General features: G+C 30.7%; 1 protein-coding gene across 5 annotated transcripts in view; it reads right to left on the reverse strand.

The window, feature by feature from the left end:
* The window catches only part of LOC111712625 (uncharacterized), a 27,542-nt gene extending 7,221 nt beyond the window's left edge, over positions 1 to 20,321 (reverse strand). For 3 of the 5 annotated variants that reach the window (XR_002767508.1, XR_002767507.1, XM_023487300.1), the window contains exons 1-4: positions 20,000 to 20,321; positions 5,172 to 5,569; positions 4,818 to 4,877; positions 3,986 to 4,222 (exon numbers count right to left, since the gene is read on the reverse strand). Coding sequence is in view for 3 of the 5 variants with exons in the window: in XM_023487300.1 (XP_023343068.1) it covers positions 3,986 to 4,222; positions 4,818 to 4,877; positions 5,172 to 5,272 (398 nt within the window). In the remaining 2 variants the exon portion in view is untranslated. Of the gene's footprint in view, positions 1 to 3,985; positions 4,223 to 4,817; positions 4,878 to 5,171; positions 5,570 to 17,334; positions 17,547 to 19,012; positions 19,952 to 19,999 lie in introns of those variants that run through there. The other 2 variants (XM_023487302.1, XM_023487301.1) reach the window with 2 other exon arrangements.
* Between the last annotated feature and the right edge of the window lie 272 nt (positions 20,322 to 20,593).

Here is a 20,593-nt window from a genome sequence, read left to right on the forward strand (position 1 = left end):
GGGGGGTTATGTTGGGGAGTGGAGGGGGAATGTGATGGTGGTAGGTGGGGAGGATCATGAAGGGAGGTTGGTCGGCTTGTGTGGTATCTACATGATACAGAGTATAGGAGAAGGGTAGGAGTAATGATATATATTAACGGTCTAGTGGTAGTAATGGGACCGATAATCATTCTTAATGAGAGTAGATGTAAGGAGAGGGAAATAAGGAACTGTTTATTGTTCCCTATTTTTGGAAAGCTTAAGAACTAGTTTTATTGTAAACAGTTAGAAAGATGGTAAATAAGGCTCGTTAATAATAAATAACATTTAGTATACGATAGATAGATAGATAGATAGATAGATAAATAGATAGATAGATAGATAGATAGATCGATAGATCGATAGAAAGATAGATAGATCGATAGATAGATAGATAGATAGATAGATAGATAGATAGATAGATAGATAGATAGATAGATAGATATTTACAGAAATAAATAAATTGAAATAATTATAGATAACTTATTTTAATTTACATATTCTGCTTTATATGCATTATTCTTAGGTTTAACTGTTTGAAGCCTATATTTGCATTGTTTAAGGTATATAGCAGTTAATATGCAACATTTCTCGGAAATGAGCATATGCACACTGCACACTGCACACTGCAAACTGCATTATTTTAAATAATTACGTGCATAGTGAGAAAATTGGTTAACCTTTTTCATATAAAATCTTGCCATTTTTAAAAGAAAATCATTTTGAATGAAAATATATTAACCCAGTACGATTTATAAAAAGCATATTAACTTTTTTTAAGCACACAATTTTATTTTGTAAACATGTTAGATTCTAGTGTATAGGTGTTTAGCGTTTTTAAAGATAGCGTTATTAACAGTTTCGGTTGGTTTTCAAAAACTTAACATCCAATAATGTGAAACAGTATTCTGCTAAAGTTTGTTTTTATTAAACATTTTTATATCATAAAATTGATAAACGAACCAAAAACGAACCAAAAACGAACCAAAACGTACCAAAAACAAACCAAAAACGAACCAAAAGCGAACCAAAAACGAACCAAAAACGAACCAAAAACAAACTAAAAACGAACCAAAAGCGAACCAAAAACGAACCAAAAACGAACCAAAAACAAACCAAAAACGAACCAAAAGCGAACCAAAAACGAACCAAAAAAACAAACCAAAAACGAACCAAAAACGAACCAAAAACGAACCAAAAACAAACCAAAAACGAACCAAAAACGAACCAAAAACGTACCAAAAACAAACCAAAAACGAACCAAAAACGAACCAAAAACGAACCAAAAACAAACCAAAAACGAACCAAAGCGTAACAAAAACAAACCAAAAACGTAGTTTTTACACGTTCGTTGTTGGATCGTTTTTTGCTCGTTTTTTGCTTACGCTATCTGTCAGGGTTAAGGTATAGTAAGAAAAACAAATGTTTAAAATAAATCATTTAAACAAAATATTTGCTTTATATACCCTACAAGGGTACACTATTTACCAAATACTGATCCAGAGAGAAAATATATTTTTATAAAAATAACCAACATGTTTACTAACAGTACCACAACTTAAAAGCCAGAACAAGTTGAATGTTAAGCAATCTAAAAAACGATGATGAAAAAAATGTCCACAAATTGAAAAAGATTTGAATAATTGCTTTAACGAAGGACTCGAAACTCTCTAATTCCCAATAAAGGCACAATTCATGAAACCAAACCACAAAGAAAATTGAATTTAATATCTGAGGTTTTAAGAGATTATTGTCTTAATTTCAGTTTAAAATGAGCCTTCATTTGAATATACGTTTCGGAAAGTTGAAAAAGAACTCAGTTTTTGCCACAAACTTAAATTTTCTAAACCTTATATCTCTTAAACTTATCGTGTAAACCTTTGATATTTTAAACTCAGATTAGTTGGTCTAACTTAATTCATAGTTTGAAATATCTTAGGTCTCCGACATTGGGTTGCAAAGATCGGTCTAACTTAATTCATAGTTTGAAATATCTTAGGTCTCCGACATTGGGTTGCAAAGATTGGTCTAACTTAATTCAAGTGTTTGAAATATCTTAGGTCTCCGACATTGGGTTGCAAAGATTGGTCTAACTTAATTCAAGTGTTTGAAATATCTTAGGTCTCCGACATTGGGTTGCAAAGATTTAGGAATTAGGAAATCAGAGTTTGTGTCACTGACGCCATTCCTTTGCTAGAGCTTAGTTGTCAAACATCTCTATCAAAGCAGAACGAGAAAAACCAGTTTGAAGGAACCGAGTTTTACAACAAACTCTGATTTTTTAATCGCTATATTTTTGCAACCAGATGTCGTAGACCTTTGATATATCAAAATATGAATTCTGTAAGATCAAATAGTCGACGTTTAAATTGTTAAGGTTTACACAATCAGGTTGCAAAGATATAGGGATTAGAAAAGTTAAGTTTGTGGCAATGACGCAGTTCCTTTAACTTATCTCGAAACCAAAAAACGTCAAAACTTTATTTTTTTTTGGAGTAATCCTGTGCATCTCCGATAGATCTCCTTAATTAAAAAGATATTATTAATATTTTTAAATATAAAACCATGAAGGTTCAATTATTATGGTGAAAGGCTGGAATGTAGGATTACTTGATACAAAACCTCCGAAATATGAACCGCACATTCTTGCAATATAAAATTATATTGCGTAGCATATTCAATAATGCGGAAGGGAGACTTTAACAACCTAGGTTTTAGTTTTAAGATATTTAATATTTCTAATAAATATTGAAATACCGCAGGTCATGGATTACACAGATAGTTAGGTATTTTCCTAATGCGTCAAGGTTGGGTAGTTTTGAATATCTATTAAAAACATATTTTTCGGAATATTTTATGCGCAGAACAAGAATTGAGTTGATAGATTATATACAAGTTGAAGATACTTCAAATTTCAGTAAAGTTATTTCAAGTGTTTGATTTACGTTTAAATTTGGATAGTTAGATAGACAGATAGACCGATAGATAGATGAATACTAGAAAGGCAAATAAGATTTCTACAAACATTCATTCATTCATCTTTACATGCAATCATTCATTATTTATCAAAAGTCAGTGGTTTTCTTATATTAATTGTTGTAAACTCCACATTTCTAATAAAGATTTTTGAAACCTGATGATTTAAACATTTCATATTTCAAATTTTTCAATTTGATCTGAAATCATTTAGGAACAAAAAATGAATAATTAGGAACAAAAAAATCGTGCCGAATTTTAGGAACAAAATTAAAGGATTAGAACAGGAATTAGGAACAAAAATAAAGGATTAGGACAGGAATTTAGGAACAATGAAAAGATTGTTTAAGGAATTAGGAACAAAATTGAAGGATTTGGACAGGGATTTAGGAACAATAAACAGATTGTTCAGGAATTAGGAACAAAAATAAAGGATTAGGACAGGAATTTAGGAACAATAAACAGATTGTTCAGGAATTAGGAACAAAAATAAAGGATTAGGACAGGGATTTAGGAACAATAAACAGATTGTTCAGGAATTAGGAACAAAAATATAGGATTAGGACAGGGATTTAAGGCGGGTCGGACACAGGAACAGGAACAATAATAGGAACATTAGCAATTTAAGAACAAAAAGAAATTACTAGTTATACTTAAAAGCATGAAAATTAGGAACAATATTACAATTTTGATAAATGAGTATTGATTAAGGAACATTACTAGATATGAACAATATTATAACTTAAGTCTAGTTTCTTACAAATTTCTGATTCTAAATTTATCGTTAACAATAACATTTATCAAATTGGATACAATTTTTGCCTCAAAATCTCAGGGGGGGGGCGAATGCCCCCCCGCCCCCCCCCCTTTTATCCGCCCCTGCATAGCTTAAAATAATAAAGATATGCAACATTAGGTTGCTATGTTCATTTCCTATTTGTAGTATTAGAATTCAACTAATTTGTAAATATTTTATTATTACGATACTTACACTGGCCCGTTGTAATCACTCCGCTCTCGCTCCGGCGGCGGTTGAGAATCCGTCTCCGTCGTCTCCTCTGTTGTACCGTCCGTGCTGGACGGGCTGGGCTGGGACCGAGGACCGGAGTAGGCCGCACCGTACCGGCTCTTATTACCCCGACTGCGGTTTGAGTACCGGTCAGCAGAGTGACCGCGGTCCCGTCGGCTGGAAATACTGGGGGTCGTAGGACCGGTCCCTGGGGGATACCTAAACATGGAACTTTTTTAAAAGGACTGTTAACAAACTTCCACAAACTTGAGAACAAACCATTTCAATGATTATCTAGGACAAGATTTACTATGTATTTGTTTTATTTTAGGATGATAGCAAATGTACACGTATGGTGGAATTAGTGGTCTCGAAAACGCTATTTGTAGGATAATGCAGTAAAATAAATTGTGTAGTGAGTACTTGTCAGCCTACCTAGTTTTTAAACTGTTAACAAATATTATTAATTAAATTTTGCAGTGTCTATTTCTATTTATTTAATTATTTTTTTTCTCATTTAATTGATTTAGGGGGCATCATGTGTAACTAAAGTTTATTTGATTTTTGTTTTAAACCTTGCATGATTTGAAAAATAACTTTTTAACGAGTTATTGAGTCGGAATTTTTGAGTCCTTAACATGCGATCAAACTTGAATAAAAGGAGTTACGAGAGCAAAAAGACGTATCGGTGATTCCCCACAAAATGAAAGTCTTCCTTATTTCGGGAAGAGAGTTACTATTTATTGCATACAAAATTATATTTGGTTTAGAGAGGTTTGATAATAATTTTGATGATAAAATGTATAATTTTTACCTATATCTATTTGAATTTGGTGTTCTTGGATTCTCATTATTATAGTTTACTGCAGTGTCCCTAGATACAGTAATGATAATTAAATAATTGTAGTATAACATAGTTATTGCTTATTTGTATCTTTAGTCAAAGGAATTGAGTTTTTGCCACAACCTCAAATTTTCTAATTTCTGTATCTCTGCAACCAGTTGGTAAAAACCTTTAATATTTCAAACTTAGATTATTTGATCTAACAGAATAATTAGTTTGAAATATCTAAGGTTGCCAAGATATAGGGAAAAGAGTATTTGAATTTGTGGCAAAAACTCAGTTCCTTTACAAAAATCTAAATAATAACGCAAATAATAATGATACCTATGCTGCCAGGCTATTGGCGTTCTCGGATCTCCTCCATCTAGAACTCGTGATGTGTGCCCCTCATCCACCCTTCGTGCCCCTGGTCGACGGTAATCCATTCTAGACAACCCTTTGGTCAACTTTCTAGGCTTCAAGTCGACAGAATCTTGAGTGGTGTCGACTCACTAGATGTTTGACTAACTCTTTGTCGAACTTAGAAATGTACTCGTTGTACGTTTCTTTTTCACTTAATTATTAAACAGTTTATTCATTTTAGATAATTTCTAGTCACAGTATCATAAAAACTGTTTTTTCCACTCAATATTCGAAGTTCGAATGTTCGAAGTTCAATCGATGTTATCAACAATTTATTGTTTTCTGCTTTGATGGAGGATTCAAAATTACTCAGCAAGGATCTGAAATGAAAAACAAACATGAAATTAAAAAGAAAATTATACATATTTCACCCAGAACTAACCAGAGAGAGAAGCATTCGGTTTCTTCTATTTGAAATCGTGTTTTCGTCTATATTTCTACAACTTTTAAACTTACGGATTTGTTTATTATATACCTTTTCTTTCAAAATGTACATGCCAACAAAAATTATTTAAGAGAAAAGGCTGTAAAATTATGTATAAGGGGTCGAACTGTGATCGAAAGTCACAGCTTTCTGAAATATTGACAGAACCGTTAAATCCACGTGATTTGATTACTATATTGACATTATTGGAATTTTGTTCGACAATTTTTTTTAAAAACAAAGTTATCAACAGCTACGAGATGTAAATCTGGATAAAATGCTTCAGCTTTCTTGAGGGTCACATAGAACTACGGCATGTCCGATTTACAACGGTACCCTTACATCAACAGTCCCTTTAAGTTAAATGTCTGCACGCATTCGCACACAAAACGTTAAATTATATTGCAGAAAAATCCAACTGTCCGATTGATCGTGGGAAGGCCGCAAACAGAAAAACATATCATTGTGAAATTTTATCATGACACTTTCATGCATGGTTCTCTTTATATTTGATCATAAAATCAGGAGGGGGGAAGGCCTGCAATTCACATATCTCGTCCGACCCAACTTCAAATGCTCGTCCTAAAAGTGTCAAGTTCCTTAAGATCGATTAAAACCCTTATTCAAAATTGAAATATTGACTAGAAAAAAAAACATAGTTGTAATTTAATTTACACGTTTAAGTTATATTTTTTACTCTCAAAAACACATAATCAAACTCATAACACAATTAAATTGAATATTATTTTAAGCCCTAAAATAGAGTTGAAAACTAAAAAATTTCAGGAATTAACATTTGGAAGTGGTTCTTATCAGAAAATTAGTAGAATATGTGGCTCGGACGAAGAATTGTAATGGCTAACCTTCTCCACCCCTAGTCATGCTAGCTTCAAATAAGTTCAAAGGAAGGGGGGGGTCTTGCTGAGTTTTTCATTTAACAAAAAATATTATTGCGTGTGTTGGAGTTTATATCATGTGAAACTATATAATTTCATATATTTTGAAATCTTAAATGCTTTTGATCCATGACTGAAGAGCTCTGTTTGAAAGGAATTGAGTTTTTGACACAAACTCAAATTTATTTTCTTATCCCTATATCTATAAAACCTAATTGTGTAAACCTTTGATATTTTAAACTTAGATTATTTGATCTAACAGCTTTCATAGTTTGAAATGTCTAAAGTCTACGACATAGGGTTGCAAAGATATTGGGATGGTGAAATCATAGTTTGTGGCAAAGACTCAATTCCTTTGTTAGAAATTCTTGCTTTTCTTTAATCATTCTTGATGTGAAATCATTCTTTTAAAACATTTTTCCATAGTTGAATTTTTCAAAACGTAAAAAAAAATACTTAAAAAAATTATAAATCATTCACAAATTGGTGAAAAAATGGTGTCCTAATTAACAGTCACTTATCCTTAAGTTTGAAACCAATATTTTCTTATTTGCTACATATTACTTTTTGTTAAACTATCCTTTATACATTATTAACGCAATTTTTGGTGTATTTTTAGTAAGCGATCAAAATATTACTAAAATACGTCAATATAGACAGGAAGTAATTAGTTTTATGAGATGAGAGGATGAACTGTAATTGTGCAAGCACATTAGAAAGTGCAACTAGGTGTGCATAATTTCTGCAGCAAAAACTGGACAGTGATGACTTAACATTTTAAACATAACAAATCTGACTTAAACTGCAGAAAAACAGTTTTATTATATAAGCAGAAAACGTTTATATGTTAAAAACAACTTTTTGAGCAATGGTATAATGGTTTTAAAAATTTTGATAATAAAAGGAATTTTCAACACCCCTAATGTAAAAGAGTGATACTAAAACACCACCATATTATTTGACGAAGAAAATTGTTAAACTTTCTCTCTAAAATAAACCAATTTTGCACATTATCTTGCAAGATTTTGCAGCAGAAATACAAGTTCTGCACACCAGGAAATCGCCAGAAAATGTCTTGTTTTGAATCTGTAATGGAACTTTCTTTAAAGAAGAACTATAAATCTATAAACTTTAAATATATACTGATTATATGATATGACTGTAAAAATTGTTGATTCAAAAATATTATCAAATTATTTCCGTCAGCTTGACTTTCAAAAATAGCACAAACTTCAGACGCCAAATCTGTGCAAATTTGTGCAAAATCTTGACAAATTTGCGGCAACTATTTGCAACGTTTTCACATGAATAAACACCAAGACTAAACTTTTATATGACTGAGCCTAAAGTTTAAACTAGAACATCTAAACTTAGCTTAAATAGTTTGGACTTGAGCTTAGCTTAAATAATCTGGACTCGAACTTGAACAAAAAATTAACATTTATATGAATGAGTCTAAAGTTTAAATTCGAACATCCAAACTTAGCTTAAATAACTTGAACTTGAACTTGAACCAAACTTAGCTTAACAAATCTAGACTTGAACTTGAACAAAACTTGAACAGAATGTATATATATATATTTTATTGCCTCCTATAGGTATTGACAATCTATAATTGCCTTGCCAACTAATCTCTTTAAATGTTACTGAAGAGTCAGTAAAAAATACGCTTACAATCTCTTTAAAGGGACTGTACGCGTAATTTAAAATGATCCTCCTGGCAAAGATGAAAGTCCGCTGTACACCGCAGTTCCCTAGACACCTTCATCTAATTATAAATAAGAAAGAGAAGTCGTTTTCCTGCCTCGAAAAGTGTTTATTTCTGATGATTTCTCCATTACTTTTTACAGGCAAAATATACGTAAGCCACTTTGGCAGAGAAACCGCAAACGAAAATAAACAGTTTAAAGAAAGAAAAACACGGATATCTTATACAAACTTGATCAGACAAAGCTTTTACCGTCGTACCGTTGTAAATCGGGCATTGCCATCTTTGTATTGAGGGTCACATGAATTTACGCTTACAGTCCCTTTAAGAAAATAATAATAAACGATAATTTCGCGGAGCCATTGAAGCAGAAACTTTGGACTTTGAATGGAAATATAATTTGTTTCCCATGAGTGCTAGGTAATTATGTGTGGGGGGGACACAGTAGTGTATGGGGGGGGGGGGTCAGCCAAAATAAGTTTATTCCATAAACCTCTTATTTATGTCAAATAATGCTTGGATGCTTAAGATTTTTATTTAAGAGAAGACTCTAAGTTATCTAAATGTTATGTTTTAGTTAAAAATGTCGAGCAAAAACCCGCTATTTCATTGAAAACTCTTAAAACAGGGTTTTTCAACACGCTACTCTGACTAAATCAAGGTTTTGGGGTGCTGATGGAGCCCCTAAATCTTTTCTGTATGGCTGTTAGAATCTATTCATATATTTGGATTATCCCGAAACCCCTGTGCTTTCTTGTGCTTTTGCTATAAAATATTTGTTTTTCTGAAATACTCGTTCTCAACAAAGACGACATCTAAATTTATTGCGGGATTACAGGATCCATTCAAGGATAAATACATGAACGGGAAAAGTAATTATAAATTGAAATCATTATAAATCAATGCTATAGCTACAATTCATACAATGTTTGTAAATGAAAAGATTATTAGAATATATTCATTTCTGTGATTTGTCCTTTCTCAACATGAATCACAAACAAAGGCATTTTAAAAGGAGTAGTATAATATAGTTTCAATTATGATAAGGACTAACTAATAATTATTAAAATCTGATATTTTAGTAGTTTTCATGTGCTTCATGCATAATATCATTCTAAAAATGAAATAATTGGTCGAGAAAATTAAAGGTTTGTTTTCTGTAGCTCCGGATAGGAAAACAGGCAGTAGGCAGTAGCCATTACCTATAGTTCCTATGCATATCTATGTACAATTGTATAATGTACGTAGATAAATTCCAATATGTCCGACCAATGACCCGTCTTGGCTTCGTAAGACCATCATTTATTTGAAGAATGTGAAAGTAAGGTGAAACAATAGAACCCAAAGTTAATCTTCTTATCTCTCTGCTGCAGCAGTAAAATTGAGAATTATTTGCATTATTCGACCACAAGACTAAACTATACAAAATTGGACAAAAACGTGAATCGTTAAAATCTCTCTTTTTGGACATTTCTGTAAGATGGTTTCCAGCTCATTTTTTTAAAAATCTTCGCAATTTAAACGGAAAAGTCTTTTTGCCAATACAATGTCTAAATTTTAAATGTTAAAATTCTCTAGATTTGAAGAATAGTAAAGTAAAAGGATTATAATGAGATTACTTATAATGATAATAATGAAAGTAATAATATTGAAGAAAATAATAATAGTAATAATAATGACAAAAATAATAACAGTAATAATAAATTATAATCATAACAGTAATAATAAATTATAATCAAAATTTATTTCATTTATCGTGAGTATATCCTACATTTTCGCAAACGGAGAGATATAGTCACGCAGAAATTGTTCGCCTAGCCATACCAAGTTAAACAGCATATTGCAGTTCATTAATACCGACCCAATATCGTATTGAAAAATGAGTGTAGCTTTTAAAAAATGTTTAAAAATTGGAAAAAGGACGGATCATATTCGTATTATTTAATGTTTGTTAATATTTGTTTAATTCTTAAAACATCATTTGCTTATTTTGTTTGGTTCTTCAAAAGTTTGTTTCTTTGATTGGTTCTTCAAAAGTTTCTTTTATTCATTGGTTCTTCAAAAGTTTCTTTTATTCATTGGTTCTTCAAAAGTTTCTTTTATTCATTGGTTCTTCAAAAATTTCTTTTATTCATTGGTTCTTCAAAAATTTCTTATATTCATTGGTTCTTTAAAAGTTTCTTTTAATCATGGTTCTTCAAAAGTTTCTTTTATTCATTGGTTCTTCAAAAATTTGTTTCTTTGATTAGAAAAATTTGTTTGATTCATTGGTTCTTTAAAAGTTTTTTTTTTGATTGGTTCTTCAAAAGTTTGTTTGTTTGATTGGTTTTTTTTGTGTTTGTTTATTTGGNTTTGTTTCTTTGATTAGAAAAATTTGTTTGATTCATTGGTTCTTTAAAAGTTTTTTTTTTGATTGGTTCTTCAAAAGTTTGTTTGTTTGATTGGTTTTTTTTGTGTTTGTTTATTTGGTTGGTTCTTCTTATCTTTGTTTGTTTGTTTGTTTGCGTGTTTGGTTCTTCTTTACTTTGTTTGAATCTTACTTTCTTTGTAAGTTGTTAATGATGTTATTTTATGGTTTATAAAGAACAATGCCAGGAAATAATATTTTTATATTTCACACTCCATACAGAAATTATTTCTTAACAATTTCTTCTTTTATACTTTTAATTGTCAGTTTCGAAGTCAAGGTTGATCAAAAACTAGGAAATTCTGGGTCAAGGGGATACAATAAATGTTAGATATGAATCAGAAGGTTATAAAATTGGTGAGGTATAAGTCAAGATGATTAGAAAATAGATTAAATATGAGTTAAGGTGATTAGAATATAGGTTAGATATGAATCAAGATGGTCAGGAAATAGGTTAGATATGAATCAAGATGGTCAGGAAATAGGTTAGATATGAATCAAGATGGTCACGAAATAGGTTAGATATGAATCAAGGTGGTCAGGAAATATGTTAGATATTAATCAAGATGGTCAGGAAATAGGTTAGATATGAATCAAGATGGTCAGGAAATAGGTTAGATATTAATCAAGATGGTCAGGAAATAGGTTAGATATTAATCAAGATGGTCAGGAAATATTTTATATATGAATCAAGATGGTCAGGAAATATGTTAGATATTAATCAAGATGGTCAGGAAATATGTTAGATATTAATCAAGATGGTCAGTAAATAGGTTATATATGAATAAAGATGAGTAGAAAATAGGTTAGATATTAACCAAGATGGTTAAAAAAATAGGTTAGATATGAGTTAAAGTTAGAAGAATAATATCAAGATATGAGTCAAGGTGATTAGAATATAGGTTAGATATGAATCAAGATGGTCAGGAAATAGGTTAGATATGAACCAAGACGATTAGAAAATAGGTTAGATATGAGTCAAAAATAGGTTAGATATGAATCAAGATGGTTAGGAAATAGGATACATATGAGACAAGATGATTAGTATAGGCTAGATATGGGTTAAGATGGTTAAAAAATAGGTTAGATATTAACCAAGATGGTTAAAAAATAGGTCAGATATGAGTCAAAGTTAGTAGAATATGGGTCAAGATATGAGTCAAGGGATTCAAGAAAGGTTTGATGAAAATCAAGATGACTAAAAAAAGCTTAGATACTAGTCAAGCTTGTTAAAGATTTTATCATAAAAACAAAGTTTTAAACTAATAAATGTATGGCTTTAAAAAGTGGAGAAAATTTAAGAAAAATCACAATTAATCTAACTTGAGCTTCTAGGTGACTAATTACAAAGTGTGTCAGATCGCATCATTCAATAATAATTAATTAACTCATTAATAATTATGATAAAAACAAAGAGGAGGGAAAGTTCATGGTGTCCAGAAATAAAAACCTGTAAACTAAAAAATTGCAAACCTTTAAATCAAATTATCGTTTAATGTATACAGACAATAAGTGAAATATATTTTTGATCTGGTAACTTTTGAATAATTTAAACCAATCAAATTTAGCGTTGACATTCAAAAGATTTCAAGTCAAGTAAAAACATTTTCTCTTGGGATTATCATTTTTTTGAGCCACCTTGCAGTAACATTTAATAGGGCACTCGACGCAGGCCAAAGTTTGATCTGTGGGGTCTACACATAATGATACCTATATATATCATATGTATGACAGATAGGTTTACGATGGATTCATAGATCTAATATTTAACAGATTGTTAGATTTCTAGATCTAATATTTAACAGATTGATAGATTTATAGATCTAGTATTTAACAGATTGATAGATTCATAGATCTAGTATTAAACAGATTGATTAATTTATAGATCTAGTATTTAACAGATTGTTAGATTTATAGATCTAGTATTTAACAGATTGGTAGTTTTATAGATCTAGTATTTAACAGATTATCTAAAAAGGGCATTTCAATTATGGGAACCCATCTTTGTCAGTTTGTTTGTCTGTATCTAAAAAAATGACAAAACGGGTTAAAAGCTAAAATTGTTAAAGGAAAGGGGGCGCAAAGTGTCATGAAAATCTAGTAGTATAAAGCCCTTGAACTGGAAAGTACATAAGAGTGTGTATGTGAAGGTTTTGGTGAGTAATGGAGACAGAGCTGTTTAAATTTTTCCCAGGACCTTTGCTTCTTTAAACTTTAGTTAGATATATAGAGATTACACACAGGACCTTTACTTGTTTAAACCTTAGTTAGATATAAAGAGATTACACACAGAACCTCTACTTGTTTAAACCTTAGTTAGATATATAGAGATTACACACAGGACCTTTGCTTCTTTAAACCTTAGCTAGATATATAGAGATTACACACAGGACCTTTGCTTCTTTAAACCTTAGTTAGATATATAGAGATTACACACAGGACCTTTGCTTGTTTAAACCTTAGTTAGATATATAGAGATTACACACAGTACAGAAAGCAGAAGAATATTTATTGTTTAAAGGGAATATTGACGAAATTTAAAGTAAAACTTAATTTATTAAGCGTCAAGTACGATTTACAACGGTACCCTTAGATCTAAACAAAGGTTTCTGCGCTTTTTCTAAAAAATAATTATTAATTTTCTCAATTTCAAAAATATACAGGTTGCTGAGATTTGAACATGAAGTTTAAGTTTTCGATTATTTTGATTTTTTTATGATTGAAAAAATTATTTTTGTCTGTTCTATCTTAGTCAATTCGATTCAAACCCAAAGTAAGATTTTTTTAACACTTACAACATAAGTAGAACAAATTTAATGGGACTGTTCACTGCAAGCATAATCTTACGCTCCATGCAAATATGGCAGCGCCCTATTCACAACGGTACCTTTAAAACATTTATCTGATAAAAAGTTGTATTTTTTAGATTTTTAGTTTTTTTAATAGGGTTTTATTCTAATACGTTTTCCTCCAGTAGAAGATTTTCTTCTTGACATTTTTTTTTTATCCGTAATATTTATTCGCAAAATTGTAAAACTAATGGATCATCGTTTTCCTCTTTGGTAATCATAGATTTTTTTTGCATATTTTAATTTGTACACAATTGAAATAAAAAAAATAAAGTTTAATACAAGATTTAGCTCTATCGAAGTATTCATTTTGTTGTTTTGAAGAAACAACCAATCAAACCTAAAAATTGATTCATAAAATAAATCCTATTGCACAAAAACATATATATTATACAAAAATGTTTAAATATATGTACTTATTTATTTCCTTAATTTGCGTGGGAAAAAGTCTTCGGGCATATTATTGGTTTAAATTTCGGAGAGAAAAGTGTGAAAAAAATCAATTAAATAAACTGATTAGTTACTCTCAGCAGGCCGCGCATTTTTTTTTATCTTTCTTACTATCAATTCTCATGGTCAAAATTTGAAATATCAAAATTTTTCGGCCTTTGGTTGCAAAAATTATAGATTTGAAAAAATTGGAGCTTTCATTGTGGCAAATGTTTAGTTCATAATTTAAATCAAATTTTTTATTTAAAAATTAGAAAAAAACGTGGAGGGGGGGGGGCTAAAAAAAGTATTAAACGTAAAGGGGAGAGGTGAGGAATATCCTCATTCCTCCCAGTCGGGATAAATAAATTCCAAGAAACCGGAAATAGTTTAACGGAAGTAGAAATAAAGAAAAGTCACGAACAACCCAAAACATATGGTTTGGATTTTAATTTGGTGAATATTATTTATAAATGAACTATTTTCTAATTACTAAATTGAAATAAAAAACCTTTAAAAGACAATATTTACTAAATTCTTGATAATATCTTTTTTATATTGAGCTGTATTATGTAATAGCAATCAACATTTTCAATAATATTGTGACCCAGACAACTGCGTAATACAGAGACGACTATTCGACTCAAGGTACTAACGCAAGAAAAGTTAATTGCGGTCTTGTATACTCTGCGAACATATTGTAACCAGTTCTCTCTGGGCGGAATTTGTAAACAAGACTAGATGCATCAGTGTTCGTTTAATATCCGAGGAGGTTAAAAGCATTTAATTTTGATAATTTTGAAAATTCATATACTAGTTTCCTATGACCAGAATATTTCATAAATTATTTTTGTAAAAATGGATTCCATGTGAGGCTGTGACATCCGTCTTGTGTTTACTTTTCCACCCAAAGACAGTACTCTGCAGTACAAAAAATGAGTACACCTCTGAAATAACTTTCCTTGCACTAGTACCTTGATTCGACTCAAGTTATGATTTTAAATAGTTCAATGAATATGAAACATAGTATAGTACTTAACCCTATCACGGGGTGGGGGTGGGGGGTTTTCCACCCCCCCCCTTTTGGTTTCTTCTGAATAATACATTAGAATGCTACACCTTCTTCACTTTTTCAACATAATAGTTGTAAACAAATTTGGCTAAAATATTTTTTATGCATAGGATAGGGTGGAGAACGGTAAAACGGCGGGTCGGTGTTTCAAAAAAATCAGAATTTGTTAATATGTTTTTATTAGTAAAGCTACATGGCTACGAATTATATATTTGAAAAAGCCCTTGAAAAATGAACATAATAGCATGTGCATATGTTCATATTTGTTACAAGTAAAAATAACTAATTTTGAAAAAATTGTCGACATACTTTTTGAACTTTTTAAAAATCCTCCCTTACACCCTAACTATTAAAGATAGAAGTCTAATTTTTTTAATGAGCAGGTTTTGAAATGTTCGACTTTCACACTCCTATACCTCAACTCCAAGTGAAAAATCATAGGGGGGGGGGGAACAACCCCCCCCCATCTATATTAGGCAAAAAAAGCCCAATCGGGATAGGGTTAATATGTTAATTGTGAGGCTAATGGAGGTAAAAACATTTAGTTTAAAACGTCAAATAAAGCGTCAAATAAATATAAGATTGTACTTAAATATCCTTTTTTTCCCATGGCTCAGTTTTCATGGGTCTCGTTGTGGTTTTTTTTTGTGTAGAAAGTTAGATATTCTTTGCGATATATCATAACGATATATTTTGGCAATATAGCCTGTCCATAAATACAACTTGTGCGAATTTGTTGCATTGTTTTGTAATAAAGATTTATTGCCATGTTATTGTGCAGATTTGTTTTGCCAATTAGTATTTAAAATAAGACAAATATCAAATACAAATTACAAAGAAAATTTCCTAAATACATTTCAAATCCAACATTAGAACGGCTAAAACCATTGAACCCGCATTTTTTGGCACATAACCAAATTAGTGATTTTTTGTTAAGCCAGAATAAGAAATTTCGACTTTAAAAATTCCCCATATATTAAGTTATGAATAAAAATTTATTTAATAAAAAAGAAACATTTCATAATTTTAAAAAAGGGTGCCAAGTGCCCTGGATTCAGGGATTCAGGGGCGTAGCCAGAATTTTTTTTTCTTTCCAGGGGGGCTCAGCACCCGTTGGGGCCTGAAAACCCCCTAAAATCCATAGATTTCCCAAGCCCCCCCCCCCCCGACCACCCCTCTGCCTGGATTAGTCTATTTTAATACTTGATAATATATTTATTAGCGAGCATATTTCGTGCAAAAACCTGATGATATATTTGTGCATGCATGAATTTGTGCCAAAATACTGATCAACTCGTGTTATTTAGAATTCAACAAGAGCCAGGAGATGAAATTCAAATTATCAATCCTTTAACCGTATAGAATTGGTCGAGATGTAATAAAATCGGAATGTAAAATTCTTTCTGGATTATAAAATACATTTAGGACTTTAAATATAACCATGATTCAAAATGTAACCGCGATATAAGATACAGTCGGAGCTTAGAATAGAAACGGGATATAAAATACAGTCGGGGCTGAAAATATAACCGGAATATAAAATACAATAGGAATATAAAATACAACTGGGATATAAAATACAGTCGGGGCTGAAAATATAACCGGAATATAAAATACAATCGGAATATAAAATACAACTGGGATATAAAATACAGTCGGGGCTGAAAATATAACCGGAATATAAAATACAACTGGGATATAACATACAATCGGAATATAAAATACAACTGGGATATAAAATAAAACCGGAATATAAACTACAATTGGTATATAAAATACAATTGGGATAAAAAATGAATGACTTTAAAAGTTCAACCGGATTATAAAATACAATTGGAATATAAAATAAAACCGGAATATAAAATACAATTGCTATATAAAATACAACTGGGATATAAAATACAATTGGGATATAAAATACAACCGGAATATAAAATACAATTGGAATATAAAATAAAACCGGAATATGAAATACAATTGTAATATAAAATAAAACCGGAATATAAAATACAATTGGTATATAAAATACAATTGGGATAAAAAATAATGACTTTATAAGTTCAACCGGATTATAAAATACAATTGGAATATAAAATAAAACCGGAATATAAAATACAATTGGTATATAAAATACAATTGGGATAAAAAATAATGACTTTAAAAGTTCAACCGGATTATAAAATACAATTGGAATATAAAATAAAACCGGAATATAGAATACAATTGGCATATAAAATACAATTGGGATAAAAAAATAATGACTTTAAAAGTTCAACAGGAATATAAAAAAGTGATTTTACCTATATGTTCAGCTAGATCACTTCTCTCCTAAAGATATTTAAATCTTAATAAACACTTCTCTTTACTGTTAATTAACTATATCTTTGGTTTCACTGCGCTACTGTTAGATTTGTGCGTGAAACTAACTTTACGCTGTTGCTCCATAGACCCGTAGGAGTCACTGAACACTCAGTGCTTAGTGCTTACAATACGATACTTTCTCCTCGGCGCGTTCTCAAGACTCTTAGCTCTAACACTTCTAGACGTACAAGTACAATACTGCATAAAGGGGGTTATTTTTTCAAATTAAAAATTTATTACATATTTTTTTGCCATTTTAAAAGGTTTAAAATATTTTCAGTGTAGTTTGAATTTTACCTAGCTCCCCCCTTTAAACATTTCCCAGTTTTGACGACTACACAGGAAGAGATGGTACCGCTACAGGCCAGGGGGATATGTTCATCACAATACATAATAAAATATAAAATGTTCTAAACCAAACAAAACTATTTATGGATAGACATGATGCATTTTTTAGAATAATACATGCATACAATACAGGATCACCATAAAAGATGAGAATTAAAGGGTGTTCCTGAAAAAGGAAAGTCAGTACAAAATTAATCAGCAGTAATCACACCATTGCTCCATCAGTGTTTTATTAAATTCCATCTAATATTCATGTCAAATTTTTTAATGCTTAGGACCATAACAATCGAAAAGTATCAGTTTAATTAAATCTTGTTTAAATAATATTCTACTGTATTCTGAAACAAGTTATGTTATTAAATTAATAGCATTAATTTATAAAAGATAATCAATATAATGCTTTTCCTTACTGCAAAATTATTATGTAAACAAATGTTTTAATTTCTTATTGAGCAAGGAATGTGTTTTTATCCCTTTCCTAAAAATTAAGCATTTCGAACTCTATTCAGGCGAAACATTCTCTGATGATTTTACATATCGTGTTAAAATTAAATTTTGTTCACACAGCTAGTGAAAATATATTTAGAAAATTACAGTTTTTGCATAGAAATGAAAGTACGTAGATCTGATTCGAGAAGTTTATTTGTAATTTTTTTATTTTACCATTACTATTTACTTGAGTCAACGAGATTGGGTTTACACTCTTTGCCAAAGGTAGATGTCAACGAGTTTGGGTTTACACCTTTAGATGATGGTATATGGATGTCAAAGTCTACTGTCTACCACAGTCAACAAGAATGGGTTTACACCCTTTGCTGATTGTGTATGTCAAAGTCTATTACAGTCAACAAGAATGGGTTTACATTCTTTGCTAATGGTAGATGTCAAAGTCTACTACAGTCAACAAGAATGGGTTTACATTCTTTGCTAATGGTGGATGTCAAAGTCTACAACAGTTAACAAGAATGGGTTTACATACTTTGCTAATGGTGGATGTCAAAGTCTACTACAGTTCACAAGATTGGGTTTACACCCTTTGATAATGGTGGATGTTAAAGTCTACCACAGTCAACAAGAATGGGTTTACTTTTGCTTTTGTTCATGCACTTTAATTCTTTCTAAAATTTGATATTTTACTGAATCTACATCAACCTATCTCTAAAATGGATCTTCGCTGATCAACGATGGCTTATGTTGGAAAGTAATTTGCTTTAGACGTGTCCTGTTCAGGTGAGATTTGTCAACGAGAGAAAAATATAACGATCTGACCTAAACTATAGATTCCTCTATCTTAAGAATGTCGTCTTCCTTAGTTCTCTGAAACTCTCCTTCACTGCTTTAAGGATCGCACCTAAAGGTATACTGCAATTACTGTGCTTATAGTTAACAAAAGTGATTTATAAGATTGTTGTCTATCAATCATAACTCACAAAGAACTCTCTTTTAAACTCGAAAAGACTCTGAATGAAGCAAAAGAGATCTCCTCGAAAACTGTAGCTCATATTAAAACCCTAGCCCGAGCAACTTTGTAATTGTGTTTTATATAACAGAACATATTACCTTATCTGGTTTCTTTATTCTTGGGAAATTAAAGCTTATTTTGAGACCTGTAGCAACATTTTGTAAAACAACAAACATAACTATTTTTTTCTTATACTAATTTAATTTCAGTTGATAGTGTGAGGACTGAAGTTGGCAATAACTACTTCAATAAAGCATATATAACTATAACACTCGTGTATTTATGTGGTGCGCTGGTTGTCTGGAAATACTCGCCCTGGATATAAGAGAACTTTAATGTTTTTAAGTCTCAAAAACGACGTTACGAGTACAGACGGCGACTTCCTTAAATCTTCAACTTAAAATTTATGTATTTCGAGGTTTTTACACAAATTCTGATGTTTGGAATGAATTTCCATCTAATTTTTTTAGCTAGTTTTCCATGAAGTACTCGTTAGAAAGCGTTAGTTTTGACAACACTTTAGAAATTTAGGTGAAATATGTTAGATTAATGTCTTAATTCAGTTTTTTTAAAACATTAATTTTATGGTTAATAAGATGGTATTATGTATAACTCTTCAACGAAAAAATATTCAAAAAACGTTTTAAGACGAATTTCTAAAGAACTCAAATTCTGTAATCTAAACAAATAAAATTTGCGTTAGTTTCTTTTTAGTCTTCCTTACAGAAGCAATCTCGAGAAATGACGAGGGTCAGAACACACCGAAATATAATTTCAATAAATGTGGAACTAACCTCTACTTTTTTTACTCTACAGCGGTTTGGTCCACACATTTCAGTCAAACATGATTTTAAATATTTGGTAGATTAAACAAATTAAAAAAGTAAAAAAAACGTATCCCTTCCTTTTCAAACGCATTTCGGAAACTATTTTTAATAATAAAACCACGTACGGGTTAAAAACTGTTAATTTTATTCTAAGTCTATGCAAAGATGCCCGGTTTATAACGGTAAATTATATATCTCTGTCTTTGTTTCTAATAACTGTTTATTTTCATTTCACAGTAGAAAAACACGGAAAAATAAAAATCTTTGGAGTCGGAAAAACGACGGTTTTATTTTCAAATTATCAAAGTGTAAAGCAGTGCTAAGGATCCATTTAATTTTGATGCGGATCCGGATCCAGATCCTGGATCCGCACCGGAAACAATGTATCCGGATCCAAATTTCAAATTTTTTTTCTATTTTTTTGCTTATTTTTTATCTAAAACTTGATGAACCATTAAGAAATAAGGAAATTTTTATAATCTCTCTCTCCTTTTCAAAAGTTCAGATTTAGGGATTAAGAATAAAAAAGTTTTTTTTTGCAGTTTTTGGTTGAAATTTTAC

Source organism: Eurytemora carolleeae, unplaced genomic scaffold (assembly GCF_000591075.1).
Source record: "Eurytemora carolleeae unplaced genomic scaffold, Eaff_2.0 scaffold586, whole genome shotgun sequence".
NCBI lineage: Eukaryota > Metazoa > Arthropoda > Copepoda > Calanoida > Temoridae > Eurytemora > Eurytemora carolleeae.